This window comes from Symphodus melops (assembly GCF_947650265.1).
Source record: "Symphodus melops genome assembly, chromosome: 10".
Taxonomy (NCBI): domain Eukaryota; kingdom Metazoa; phylum Chordata; class Actinopteri; order Labriformes; family Labridae; genus Symphodus; species Symphodus melops.
The window spans coordinates 25,199,179-25,213,891 of record NC_136700.1 but is presented as its reverse complement, the minus strand read 5'-3'; the positions used below and the strand labels follow the sequence as shown (position 1 = coordinate 25,213,891).

The following is a 14,713-nucleotide window of genomic DNA, read 5'->3' as shown; positions in this document are numbered from 1 at the left end:
TTGGTTTGGGTCAAAATACACAACCAAAGTTCACGTTTTCTTTCGGTGTCGATCTTGTTTTATTGATCTTTAAACTTTGAGTTACTGGTCTGAGCTTCTCATGCTGTATATGCTGCTACTACAGATCAACCTCAGTTGAACATCAGTCCATCTGCAAATGTGGCATTCACTGATGTCTGTAGCATCAGCTAGCTGGAAAGCTAGTTCATCTACCCGCTGATTTAGCGAAGTGGTTTGTGGGGCAGGAGTCACCTGTTGGACACACTTTGATTTGTGTTCAGGTTCAAACATGACAAAGATCTTCGACTGTCTCTGAGAAAGACCCGCAGCATGCAGTTTGTCAGACGTGTTCCAGTGACTCTTCAAGAGCAGGGACAACAAGCAACAATTTAATCCAATCATTTCAAAAACAAAAACCCCACATGTACGAAAAAGAACCATGGGCTCTTATTTTCACAATCACTGCAGGGCTAACTGCTACAGATTGGTTAGCTTTGGAGAGAGGTTTGATGACATGTGAAGGAGATCAGTCCGATAATACTTAAACACGTTGAGAAATCGAGTCCGCAACACTCTGAGCAAAATGAATCAATTAACCAGTTTACACAGAACTTACCTGACACATCAGCAGCAGCAGCAGCAGCAGCTGCAGTGCACTGGCTATGTGTGGTTGCTGTTGGCCCGGCACTGTAGCTCTGAAAGTGTGTGTGTGTGTGTGTGTGTGTGTGTGTGTGTGTGTGTGCGTGTGTGCAAAGAGTAGCTGTAATTGTGTGTGTCCTGAATCTAGCGTCTGTATAGCAGAGTGACCTTGATGTCTGTACTCAGCAGGAAGACACTAGAGAGGAGTGATTAACAGGAGAGAGACAAGGAAGACAGAGAGAGAGAGAGAGAGAGAGAGAGAGAGAGAGAGAGAGAGAGAGAGAGAGAGAGGTGTGAAGTGAGATGAGAATCAACAAAAAAAAGTGCAGTAGGAGAGTGTGAAAGTTGAATACGCAAAAACAAGGAGAGGGAAAAAAGCAGAAAGACAGATGTAAAAGAAGGAGAGGTGGAGAGGGAGAGAGGGTGCACAGCGAGGAGAAGAGGAGTGACTCACCATACATCTTTTGTTTTTTTCTTCTTCTCCTTCTTCCTGCAGGCAATCTGGAGGTGCAGTCATCAAGAACAGGTAAGAGCGAGGACGAGCGAGGGGGAGGGGGAGAGGGAGGAATATTACACTGAATGGTAATCGAACTCACACTTGTACAGGTGTAAAGATACAGTGCATGAACTGTCCTCACAGTGAGAAGTGTGTGTGTGTGTGTGTGTGTTGGCCAGCTCATCTACTGTGACCCAGGTTAATAGGACTGTGCATCTCTGCTGCCTGAACACACACACACACACACACACACACACACACACACACACAAACGCTTGCCCTTGACTTTCCACCGATTACCCTTTTTGACTTACACACACGCGCTTACCTTCAGAAGTGTGCACTCTGACAGACCACACACACACACACACACACACACACACACACACACACACACACACACACACACACACACACACACACACATTGAAACCTGCCCATGAAAGCCCACTTGAAGTACACAAAGAAACATGCACAGTTGGGATGAAGGACACGTATTTTGTCAAGAATACTTGAGAATATTTTCCCTGGCAGTTTTTCTCTTTAATCTCTTTCTCTGTTCTCAGATATTTTATACTTCCACGCATTTAATAAAAAAAAAAACATTTTTTATTTGAGTCATTGCTGCAGTGCATGATACGCACGACTGATGTCGGGTCAAAGACAACAAACAGAGAATGTGTGCAGAGAATCATGGCCAGAAAGAGCTTGAACAAATATGGAAGGAAGCAAAGCTGCTCACTGATTTGTCTGTTAGAGGAAAGTTAAAGATCCTGAGTGGAGAAACAGAGAGTCAGGGTTACAAGAAGAAGAGCTCAATCAACAAGATTGAGAAAGTTAAACTAAAAACGTGGTCGGTGTCAGATAATAATAATAATAATAACTTCTGTTACCTCTGCAAACACAAACATTTATTGCCGTTTTGTTCCTTTTCATGTTCGATGTTTTTTTTTATTTTTTATTTTTTTCCTGCTAACTTCTCCTTCACCTTTGACTCCCACGTTTCGTCCTCTTTTCTTTTTCTCAGTCTTGGCGAGGAGTTCTATAAGGAGGCCATTGAACACTGTCGCAGCTACAATGCCCGTCTGTGTGCCGAGCGCTCCATGCGTCTCCCCTTCCTGGACTCGCAGACCGGCGTGGCCCAGAGCAACTGCTACATCTGGATGGAGAAGAACCACCGTGGACCAGGTGTGTGTGTGTGTGTGTGTTCGATACCTGGGCATACAAATCTGGCTGTTGCTATAGGAGCACTCCAGAGTATTCTTCTTGTGTGTGTGTGTGTGTGTGTGTGTGTGTGTGTGTGTGTGTGTGTGTGTGTGTGTGTGTGTGTGTGTGTGTTGGCCAGCTGTCGTACTACACAATGATCCTCTGCAGTCCTTTCTTTCCGTTCCCTTCCTTCCTCCTTATTTCCGCCTCCTACTTTTCACACCTCCATTTTTTTGTATTACTTTCCCCAAAGGGTGTTTCCTCATCTCTTTCTCTGTCTCTGTAACATCGGTGTATTTTGGCAGTGAATCAGACGCCCCTGTAGGCAATGATACGCCGTTGGCACAAACTATTCCAGAGAGAGTGTACTTCTGAGTGTGTGTGTGTGTGTGTGTGTGTGTGTGTGTGTGTGTGTGTGTGTGTGTGTGTGTGTGTGTGTGTGTAGACTTTGCCTGGTCTGTGCGAGAACAAAGCTCTTGTTTGTTTGTCTATTTAAAGTTTTAACACTTTGGTGTTTTGATTAATGTTTTTTGTCAAACTGTGATTTTACCATGAATGTTAAAAAAACAAAAACTGAACGCAAGATATATCTTTAAAAATATTTTATATTTCGAAACATTTGTAGTTTCATAACGCTTTTTTATTTTTTTTATTTTTTTTACACCACACGCCAGAAGAGTTTACCGCAGGACATGTGGAGTCAAAAGGGATTCAAACGTTTATATATTGCTTTATAAAAAAATATAAAATAAATATATAGATATTCATAAAAAAAATAATTTAAAAAATCTACATTGTAGATTCAGATATATTTAACACAGGGTACTGAGGCCAACGCTGGAGGGACTTGGGTTGGAAACCGGAGGTTCGCCGGTTCGAGTCCCAGTGCGGATCAAATTTGGAAATTTGTCAGCTGGAGAGTTGCCAGACCACTTTCTGAGCACTGCCGGGTTGCCCTTGAGCAACGCACCAAATGTTTACTTACAACACAGCAGAAAAACTATCCCATGATTAAAAACAAATGTGTTTGAGCAAAAAGGAAAAACCCTGCATGTCTTGTTCATCCACTGATTGCTGTATAAATCATGGCGGTGCGTCTTTAAACCGAGCTGTGTACCCGTTTCTTTTTGTTTCAGGTCACGCTCCTGGTCAGTTGTACACGTATCCCGCTCGCTGCTGGCGCAAGAAAAGACGGCTAAACATCCTGGAGGACCCGCGGCTTGTACCGATCGAGTTTAAGATTGGTAATTGAAGACAAGTTATAAACTTCTTCTACTTTCAGGACAGCACACCAACTTCTTAAAGATCCATGTTTTTCCCCCCGCTACTCTTAACAGTAACATTTCTTTTCCCAAAATACTTGGGATATCTTTTTTGGTGGAGGATTCAGTACTTGTGTACGTTACTGAGGGTGTGCACGTTTTATGATGTGCTTTGTGGAGCATCGAGAGAATTAGAAGTCTGTATCAGCGGGCTGATTGTCATCTACTGTTAAATGCACAAACCCCCCAATGATGAGAAAAGTCCATCCTCTCTGTCTCTCTGCCTGCTCCACTTTTCTGCTTTGTCTGCTCAAACAGGCTGTTTGGATATTTTCCCTTCATGACATCACAAAGGGCAGTAGCCCCTCCCCCAGGTGGGTGACACTCCCACAGCTAGGTGTTTGTTCTTCCCTCTGAGTCTGCCTTCTCACCGTAAACAATAGGACATGGAGCCAGAAAGCAGCGAGTACACCCGAGCCCTTCCAGAGAGGGGGCGTGGTCAGACACAGCTCATTTACATATTTAAAGCTACAGACACAGAAACAGCCTGTTCTGAGCAGGGCTGAAATAGAGGGGTTTATAGACATGATCAAATACAGGATCAGAGTGGATTTACAACAACACACTTCACACACATGTCTGACACTCATTTAAACTGGGAGACAGATCTGTGAGCTTTATTGTTTTTGTGTAGTCTATTGGTTTATTTGGTTTATAATTTTTACTTTGCAGGTTACAAAAACGAGACACTGCTGGTGAAGAAACTCTGGACACTCCCCGCAAACAATACATGTGATTTAATGGATAAATTGCAGATGATAACTTCAGCTGTGTGTGCGCTGACGTCGGTTAGCGCTGTCCTGAATGAGCCATGTTGAGTTTCCTCAGGGTGCTGTCAGCTCGACTGAGCATGTCAACGTGAATGTGAGATCTCCGCTGGTTTCTGATTATAATTGTCTCGCTCGCCAGACTACGAGGCTTCTCTAAAGAAGGAAGGGGGCATCCCAGACGGTCCCGTGCTGGAGTCGCTGCTCGCTGGGGAGACCCTGGACAAGAAGGTGGAGACCAAGGAGGAGGAGCCAATGAGCGAGTGTCAGGTGAGATTGTTGTTTGCCTCTCAGTCTGTCTTTTTTACCCTCCTAGCTGATGTGTCTTTGTCTGTCTCCGCCTTCGTCTCTTTCCGAGTGTGCACTTTGGCGGTGGCTCAGACTTCCTCCTGACAGTGAGTGCTTGTGATTGTGTGTGATTGCACTGAAGCCATTTTTGATGCTTTAAAGGGATTCCACTCACGTATTTCACAGACCAAACTTGGGACTCTATTTGAAGGACATTTGAGGGAAGTTGATCCTCCACTTTGCTCGTCAGCATTTACAGTATGCAGCCGTGTTGTAGTCAAGTTTACCGTAACCCAAACTGAGACATGCCTTTGGTGTTTCAAGACTAAAATGAGGATAGTTTGAAATCACCTCAGCTGTCCTGGTCAGAGTTGCATTGCAGAGCTTACGTCCTGCTTTCTTTAATGGCTGGTTTGAAGCAGGACATTTGTCACCAAACAGCAGTAGTCATTAGTGTTTTTCATGCGTGCATGAAACTCCTGAGTTCTTAACTAAATTGTCATGGTGAGCCACATGTGTGAATGCAAACAGCTGAATTTCTCAGTTTTTCAGTTTCTCAATTTCTAGCCCTCCTCATTAAAATATCTCCGTGGAGTTGGGATGTGCCAGTGTGTGAACGCAGCCGGTAATATTCAGGAAAAGTCAGTGCAAGCGAGTGGGGGATGTGTGATAATGTTAATATCACAAAGACAGCTGCGATCTTCGTGCACGTAATGAAGCTGCTTCGTACTCTTTCCTGCTCGCCTGCAGGTATTTACCACTCACTAGTTTATACTGTGAATACTTCCAGTTACACATTACATTGATTTAAAGGCACACAGCGTTGGCCTGTTTGCAGTGACGTCCGCTCAAAAGTGATCCTGACGAATCCTGAAAAAAATCCTCTCTGCACGAAACTCTGAGATCTTAAATGTGCAGGACGAGCATGCAGCAAACGTTTGAGCACAACTTTATAACCCATCCAGCTGGAGTACTTTACAAGCTAGACAAAGGACAGCTAATCAATCAGCAGTTTAGCGAGTGGCCCTCTTATTGGACCTTTGAGAAGATCAGTGTGTTAATCCAGGGACGACTGTGACCCGAGCCCAGGCAGACATGACTTTAACAGTTTAAAGGGTGTTGTTATTGCAAATAACCTCCGAGAAATTCATTTGGATTGCTACGCACTTTGTGGATCTGGAAGTCGACTCCATAACATTGTGTTTTTGGAAATGTTATGGAGTCTTCTGTTCCAGGAGCGTTAGTGTGAGTCTTTCTGAAAATGCACCCCCTGTTAGTCTCCTACCATGTCGAGGTGCAAGAGGAATAAGAAAGAATAAGAAAGTCTTGGATTGAGTTGCTTTTTGCCTTGAGGTGGTGACACATTTGGCTATATTTAGAGCTAATGACTCTGCACTGCAAGTTATTTTCTGTACCCAGATGAAGTAAAAAAAACACGCACACAGGATGATGTGCCATTTCACAAACACCATGCAAAACATTCAGAGGAGATCTGGGCGCTCAGGAGAGTGAGGAGGAATGTAAAATGGGGGATGTTAAGAACCTGTTTGATACTCATCCTGCCTGTTGCTCTTTCTGTGTGTGTGTGTGTGTGTGTGTGTGTGTGTGTGTGTGTGTGCGTGTGTGTGTGTGTGTCATCCACAGAAGCTGCTGGTTGGGGATTTCCCTCATGAGCTGGAGGTGGACGAGATGGAAGAAGACGTCCCAAAGCGCAAGAACCGTACCAAAGCACGGGTGAGACGTTTGACAATCAAAATTGAATTCTGAATTAAGAAGCCAAAGTAAAGGAAGAGTTTGGGCTGTCAGTCTGGAGGGAAACCAAAGTCCTCGAACATGATGTGCAGTGTGCAGCCTGTCCGTCACACAACAGAAGGAGTTCTGATTTAGGCTGCACTTTGCCATGACAGCTCATAAATTATTCTCACATGCAAGACTTCAAGGGATTCTGCAACATTCACGCCACTCCTGTACGAGTTGAATAAGTGTCCTGTTTTAATTATAATAAATTAAAACGTATGTTCCCACATTTAAATGGAGATATTAAACGAATTAACCCAAAAACAAAGTATCACTTTCTCTCTAACTGCTGCTCTGTGTGCGAACATGAGTACTCGTGTTTTAATTTGGTGTGCTTGATGTTTGCATGTCGTATCCCTTCCCTTGTGCTTCTTATTGTGCGTCTGCAGTAAAATGTTCTCTGATAAACCAGCGACGACTAAATGCAAACATACAGAGATTTAAATCATGCTGGGCTTTTCTTTTTCTTTTGACAGCCTTGATTAGATCAGACAGGTTTTCTTTTCACCCCTTTATCTGTCCGTGCATCCTGTGGGAAGACAATCACGTGTTAACAATGTATTATGAAAATCAACAGATGCACACACAGACACACACACGCACACACACAGACGCACGCTCAAATGCAGACACCAGAGTTGCTAATTGGAGCTGTTGCTCCCCTGCTAGGTGTCATCAGCCCCCTCCTGCTGCAAATGGAGCTTTACACTGAGAGCAGATGATTAGAATGCAAAAGTGTGTGTGTGTGTGTGTGTGTGTGTGTGTGTGTGTGTGTGTGTGTGTAGACACTTGAACACACACATGAGGAGTGTGCTGTTACGCTCCCTTAATAGTGTGTGTTTGCATATAAGACGTTTTAACAAGTCTTGAAGTTCAAACTTTTTTGTGTGTTTCTTATGCAAATGTGTGAGTTTGTATGTAACTGTGTTCTCACACGTGTGTGCATGTGTGTGTGTGTGTGTTTCCACAGGCCTGCGGGGTCGGAGGCATGAGAAAGAGACAAGAGCCGCCCGCCATTGAAGACAGAGACAAGCCTTACGTCTGTGACAGTGAGAGCGGCATCTCTATGTCTTCCTTCCTGTTCCACTTTTCTTTTCTTTTTTTTCCAGTTACACATTCAGATAACATTTTCTCTCCTCGTGTGTGTGTGTGTCTCTTTGCCTGTGTGTGTATGTTACAGTCTGTGGAAAGCGCTATAAGAACCGCCCAGGGCTGAGTTACCATTACACTCACACACACCTGGCAGATGAAGAGGGGGAAGAAGACTCTGAGCGACACACACTACCCTTCCAGCGCAAGAACAACCACAAGCGTGAGTCTGCAGACTGTATATTAAACCTCCTTAAAGCAGCTCAGCTGTCCATCATCATCCATTATTTACTCTGCGGAGGGATGGCCGGGCAGGCAGATTCTGCACAGTCAGGTACAGAACACACCTGAAGTTTTGGTTCTGCAGGGTCAGGGTCATTTCATCAACCTTTAATAATCAGAAGACGTATTGATTGAGTTCCTCGCTGTAGATAGTATCAGAGCTGACTCGGCCAAATCTACAGTCTGCACTTGCGTGGATGACGGATGAGATTTCTCCCCGGTGGAGTTCAGGGTTCAGCAGATTTTCTCACTGATTCTTTTTTCAGACCGAACAAGTGATTCAAGTCAGTGATCTCTTTTTCCCAACTCTTGAGCAGGGTTAAACAAGGGCTCAGCGTGGACATTGGTGAGCGTGTTTGAAATGGAACGAGTGACCTCATCCAATCCTGTGTGATTCCATTGTGTTGCAGCGACGTGTTAATGTAGATACAGCTACAGCAGGAGCGCCTGTAGAAACAGCTGGGCTGTATAAAACATGGACACAGTCTCAATGACATCACTCACTGATTTCTAAAGAAGCACTTTGAAGTCAAATCACCACACCTGTAATTATGCAAATGTAGGCATTCGAGCCTAAATCCATTCAAACTGCAAGAGGTTGTTTTTATTTTATTTTTTTTACCTGCACTGAGAAATATTAGTGCTGATATTTCAAAGCTCCAAACGCTTCTTAATCCAGTAAAAGACTCACATATACAATATGTCGTAGTAATTGTTTCAGAAAGTTTCCACCAACATTTCTAAATTAATTAAAACATCACTAAACCTTTTATCTTTTATATTCTGTTGTTGTTGTTGTACATTCTTACATCACCGCAAATATTTATAACCTTTATCAGAGCCGGAGAAATCCTTCATTTTTTTTAATTTTTTATTTATTTTTTTTTTTAAAGGTTTATTTTTTGGCCTTTATGCCTTTATTGATAGTGAAGGACAGTGGATAGAGTCGGAAACAGGGAGAGAGTGGGGAGAGACATGCGGGAAAGTGACGTATGTTACGTCAAAGGCCGCTGCGTAAGGAAGGCGTTAGCTGCTTCTGAAAGCTGCCGCGCTGCGGAGATTAAAACGTGACGTATGTTATACTCGGATACATCGTTCGGTAAACATGTTGTCTTCCTCGGTTCGGTTTCGCCCGGTTGTCTTGACTGCGGTCTGCTTGGACTTGTTTTTTTTTTTTTTGGTCTGGTTTTCTGGACTTCTCTATTCTGGTCAACGGAGCAGCCTCTCAACTGAAGGCAAAACAACCCATGCTATATCCTGGATATCGAATCGGACGACCATAATCTCACCAGGAAAATGTTTACTGGAGTTTTAAATCAAATGAGGAGGACAGGTTTGTGTGGAGTCGCCCCCTGCTGGCCGTTAGGAGTCCACATTTAAGGCGTTCCTGCATGTGGCTCCCCTTTAAAAACGACTTCCACTTCTTGTACAAAGTCCAGGCTCCAAGTTTATTGAAGGTTGCACATGACACCCTCAGGCTTATTTAGCCCAGCGGTTATTTAACCTTTTATTTTAGTATTTCTAAACTACGTAGCGTTTAACCTTTCTCTGTCTGTGCTGCTTTTAGCCCGCAGCCAAAGTCGTACCTCCGGTAATTAAAGGTCAGGTAGACTGCAGAACCGGCTGCTAACATCACAGATGATGATGTGCATGTTTGTGTTTTATCTCTGTAGCGTTGTCATACTTATTGTTGTGTTTCTGCAACACATGTCAGATTGGAGTCCAGAGGAGCTTTTCAATGATTCAGAAGGAGGACATACTGGTCTTACTGGTCAGAGAGTAAGGTCATGTATGATTGCTCCTTGTATGTCTTTTATCTAAGTTGTATTTATTGGCCTTTTAAATGCCTGTATTTAATAGGACAGTGGATAGAGGAGGAAACCAGGGAGAGAAAAGAGCCACTGGTTGGGTTTGAGCGATTCGAGACCCCCGTTTTTTTAACTTTTTATTTGTAAAGGGACCATGTACAATTTTAAATATAAATGTTGCCATTTGATGTATTGCACCAGAGTTAACGTAGAGCTAGTTTACATCTGCAGTCCCTCAGCAGGTCACAATCGAAACATCACATTTGGGGCCCTTGAAAACCTGTGTTCCCACACACACACACACACACACACACACACACACACTGTCATTACAGACTTTAAGCCACAGCTTTGTTTTAAAAGTCCTGACACACCGATGAGATCTTGGGAGATCTTGTTGGACCGGTCGTTGCTGTAGTTTTTGCGATGTGTCCGGCGCCCGTTGGCCTTTACTGGGCCCATTCAACACCACGTACGTGGTGGTTACCTCTGAACACGGGGTGTGACCGAACTGCTGGGCCATCAGTGTGCCAATACAAGTTCTGTATTATCGACGGCTTCATCAGTTTTCTAAGAGGACAGAATATTCCAAAAAAGGCACAACAGGTATGTGTGGTGGCGTTCGGTCACTAAAATATTTATCTTACCGATGAGTGTTTTAAAAGTTATAATCAGGAAAGATGCCTCATTTACATCTGTACTCTGACTGAATATTAATGTGTTCATCAGCTCACGGTCCATTATTCCCTGTGGGACTTTTAGCTCATATTTAATCAGAATAACTGCAGAAAGTTAGTGTTAGCAGGACTGGAGCTGTAAAGGGGTCTGGTGCGGCACCTCCAGATATCTCAGTTTTAACAGCCATTTAAATAGTAGAGGATAATTGTCTAAAGATTGCATGTGCAGCTATAATTCTGCTTCATTTGTTATCTGAACAAACAAGTAAACAAACATCTTCGGAGTCTCCTGGATAAACCAAATGGCTCCTTTCTAAGTTTCTTTGTGGCTATTTTCTTTCTCCCTCAAGGCCGGCTGTCTATCATTGTGTTTTTTTAAGGTGTTGTCTTCTGTCTGCACTGCAGGTTTTTTTTTTTTTTTCCTAAACATTTATTTAAAGGACAATAGAACCTTTATCCTGCAGGGGGTTGGTTTGTTTCGGTCACTAATCAGCAGATAAATGGCTACAGTTGTTCCTGCACTCTTAAAAAAATAAAAAATAAAAATAGCTGTGGACATTTGAAAGGGAGCGTCGAGGATTCGTCCTCTGTCTTTGTTCCTCGTGGTCTTAAAACAAGCAATTTGCTCGGAAAAGAAACCAGATAAACACACATGTCCAACTGATCTGTGTATGCTGCACTACAACAATGCCCATACTGAAACTATGCTGCCTCTCACTTAATTGGCATTGTGTGTTTTTAAATTGGCCTGTCTGACAGAACAGACTGGCCCAGTGTGTGTGTGTGTGTGTGTGTGTGTGTGTGTGTGTGTGTCCAAGCCATGCTGTAGTCTTAGGTCTCTTCAGTCGAGGAGAGCAAGAGAGACAGCATTTGAATCGTTTAATATCCCCCATCACTCCCTCCCAAACTGTCAGTAATCACACACACATGCACACACACACACACACCAAACACACACATGCACACAGACACACACATGAATATACACATACGCGTGCAGGCGGGCACACACAGCCTCAGAAAATGCAATCTTCTCTGCTGAAATGAAAAAGGAAGCTTAGCTTTTTGGGTTGATGTGTGTGTGGGTGTGTGTGTTTGTGTGTGTGTGTGTGTGTGTGTGTGTGTGTGTGTGTGTGTGTGTGTGTGTGTGTGTGTGTGTGTGTGCCCATGCATTAGCAAGCCTCTGTGAGTATGTTCACACATTAAGTGTTTGCGTGTGTGTGTGTGTGTGTGTGTGTGTGTGCTCCATTATAGCTTTCCCCCAATTTGCTGAGTGTCATGGAGGAGACTCCAGCACCCTCCACGCTTCGCTATATTGCCACATATGTAATAATATTAATACTGCTCCCCTGAATGAGAGCAGCCCTGCATGCATAATTAATGCTAAAAAAAAAAAAAACCCTGTCTAGACACTATAGTATGTAAGCTGCATCCACAACACAAGCACTGCCTGAAAGTTATCACAGAAACGGAGAAACTGCGTCTCTCTTCCGGATCTTCATCGAGCTTTGTTCTCTCATCCCAGTTTTCCTATCAGTGTGATGAATGAGCGATTATTCCTCCTGGAGATGAGATTTTCCCTTTCCTGTCCTTCTCTTCGTCAAAATCTCTCGCCTCTTCCCTCCCCTCCACTTGCTCTGCATCCTCACTTAACCCTCGTCTCCCTCTCCGCCTCTCTCTCTCTCTCTCTCTCTCTCTCTCTCTCTCTCTCTCTCTCTCTCTCCCCCCCTCTTCTCTCTTGTTTGCGCTTCATCCATCATCCAGCTCCGGGTTTCCCTTTCAATTTATTTCTCTGTTTTGTGTCCACACTCCCCCTCCTCCCCTAACGTCTCCCCACCAAAGTCAACGACCACTAAAGCTCCCCGTATCAGGATCCCAGCTGATGTACTATTTACTCAAAATGAGCAGTGTCGTTAAAATTCATGACTGCGCCACATACTGTGTGTTTTTCTTTTACACTTCTCCTTCTTTCCCTCCAAACAGAAGGTTGAAGAAGGCAAGGAGGGAGGGGAGAAAAGGGAGAGTTGGATGTGGAGTGGTGATGGTGGGAGTGGGGGGGGGGGGGGGGGGGGGGGGGGGTGTTTTGGCATTGATGTGATGGTGGCAAGAAAAGGAGAAGGAGAAGAAGAAGACGAAGAAGGAGGAGGAGGAGGCTGAGGAGAAGTGGATGAATAAGGGGGATGTTTACTTTAGAGGTCGACCCTGCAGCGTCCACCTGAAAATTGGTTTTTGCGGGTGTGGAGCGAGAGAGAGAGAGAGAGAGAGAGAGAGAGAGAGAGAGGGAAGGAGGTAAATGAGGAGAAGGAAGAGATGGAGAGCAAAATAGTGGAATTGCAGGAATGAGTTAAATAGATTGGAAAAAGAATGAATGGGAGAAACACGAGAGAGAGAGAGAGAGAAAGAGAGAGAGAGAAAGAGAGAGAAGGGGGGGGGGCATTTGTCATTAAATCCCCCCCTCTCAAATCAGAGCTGAGATTCAGAGGCCACTTTATCTGGCCAGACAGACGGTCCTACGGTGTGGAGCAGCGGGGACGCTCTGAGTGTGTGCGCCTGCATTTGTGTGTTTAAAAATTCACACACAACACACACACACACACACACAAATACAAAAACACAGTGTGTGTTTCCTTTGCTTCTGTACGGGGCAATCACGCCTAACTATGAGTGTGTATGTGTGTCACGTGTAATTGAGCCCTTTGAAGGTCACCACTGAGGGTTATTGTGAGGATTTTTTTTCTTTCTTTTCCCCCCCCGCTCTCTTCTTCTGTCTTTTGTCTCAAAATGGCCTCCCTGTCCTCCTTCTCCTCCCGATGTCTGCACACGGAACGTGAAGGACGAATTTTGATAAAACCAACATCAATGTAAAAAAAACAAAAAAAACAGCGAGGCACCTAAAATGGCCACTCCTTGTTACTATGTGTGCACCACTCCCTGTCACTATGTGTGCACCACTTCCTGTCACTATGTGTGCACTACTCCCTGCACTATGTTTGCATCACTCCCTGTTACTATGTGTGCATCACTCCCTGTCACTATGTGTGCACCACTTCCTGTCACTATGTGTGCATCACTCCCTGTCACTATGTGTGCATCACTCCCTGTCACTATGTGTGCACCACTCCCTGCACTATGTGTGCACCACTCCCTGCACTATGTGTGCACCACTTCCTGTCACTATGTGTGCACTACTCCCTGTTACTATGTTTGCACCACTCCCTGTCACTATGTTTGCATCACTCCCTGTTACTATGTGTGCACCACTCCCTGTTACTTTGTGTGCACCACTCCCTGTCACTATGTGTGCACCACTCCCTGTCACTGTGTGTGCACTACTCCCTGTCACTATGTGTGCACCACTTCCTGTCACTATGTGTGCACTACTCCCTGCACTATGTTTGCACTACTCCCTGTCACTATGTGTGCACCACTCCCTGTCACTATGTGTGCACCACTCCCTGTCACTGTGTGTGCACTACTCCCTGCACTATGTTTGCACTACTCCCTGTCACTGTGTGTGCACCAGTCCCTTTCACTGTGTGTGCACCACTCCCTGTCACTATGTGTGCACCACTCCCTTTCACTGTGTGTGCACCACTCCCTGTCACTATGTGTGCACCACTCCCTGTCACTGTGTGTGCACCACTCCCTGTCACTGTGTGTGCACCACTCCCTGTCACTATGTGTGCACCACTCCCTGTCACTGTGTGTGCACCAGTCCCTTTCACTGTGTGTGCACCACTCCCTGTCACTATGTGTGCATCACTCCCTGTTACTATGTGTGCACTACTCCCTGTCACTATGTGTGCACCACTCCCTGTCACTTTGTGTGCACCACTCCCTGTCACTGTGTGTGCACCACTCCCTGTCACTATGTGTGCACCACTCCCTGTCACTATGTGTGCACCACTCCCTGTTACTATGTGTGCACCACTCCCTGTCACTATGTGTGCACCAGTCCCTGTCACTATGTGTGCACCACTCCCTGTCACTATGTGTGCACCACTCCCTGTCACTGTGTGTGCACCAGTCCCTTTCACTGTGTGTGCACCACTCCCTGTCACTATGTGTGCATCACTCCCTGTCACTGTGTGTGCACCACTCCCTGTCACTGTGTGTGCACCACTCCCTGTCACTGTGTGTGCACCAGTCCCTTTCACTGTGTGTGCACCACTCCCTGCACTTCCTGCATCTTTTTGGGCTACAAGTCTGCTGTTTATTACTTTAGCCATTAAATTTCCTTTTCAAGCGGAGCGGGCCGGGCTGATACAGATGTGTTCCTCTGCTGGGATTAGTCTTTGTCACTTCACTGGGTCTTGTAAGCTGTTAAGTCTCTGCATCTAAT

General features: G+C 44.9%; 1 protein-coding gene across 3 annotated transcripts in view; it reads left to right on the top strand.

Annotated features, from left to right (window-relative positions):
- The window catches only part of dpf1 (double PHD fingers 1), a 44,911-nt gene that overhangs the window by 11,221 nt on the left and 18,977 nt on the right, over positions 1-14,713 (top strand). For all 3 annotated transcript variants that reach the window (XM_079353349.1, XM_079353348.1, XM_079353347.1), the window contains exons 2-8: positions 1,136-1,165; positions 2,163-2,323; positions 3,478-3,585; positions 4,573-4,700; positions 6,363-6,452; positions 7,486-7,564; positions 7,696-7,827. In XM_079353349.1, the coding sequence (XP_079209475.1) occupies positions 1,136-1,165; positions 2,163-2,323; positions 3,478-3,585; positions 4,573-4,700; positions 6,363-6,452; positions 7,486-7,564; positions 7,696-7,827 (728 nt within the window). The remainder of the gene's footprint in view (positions 1-1,135; positions 1,166-2,162; positions 2,324-3,477; positions 3,586-4,572; positions 4,701-6,362; positions 6,453-7,485; positions 7,565-7,695; positions 7,828-14,713) is intronic.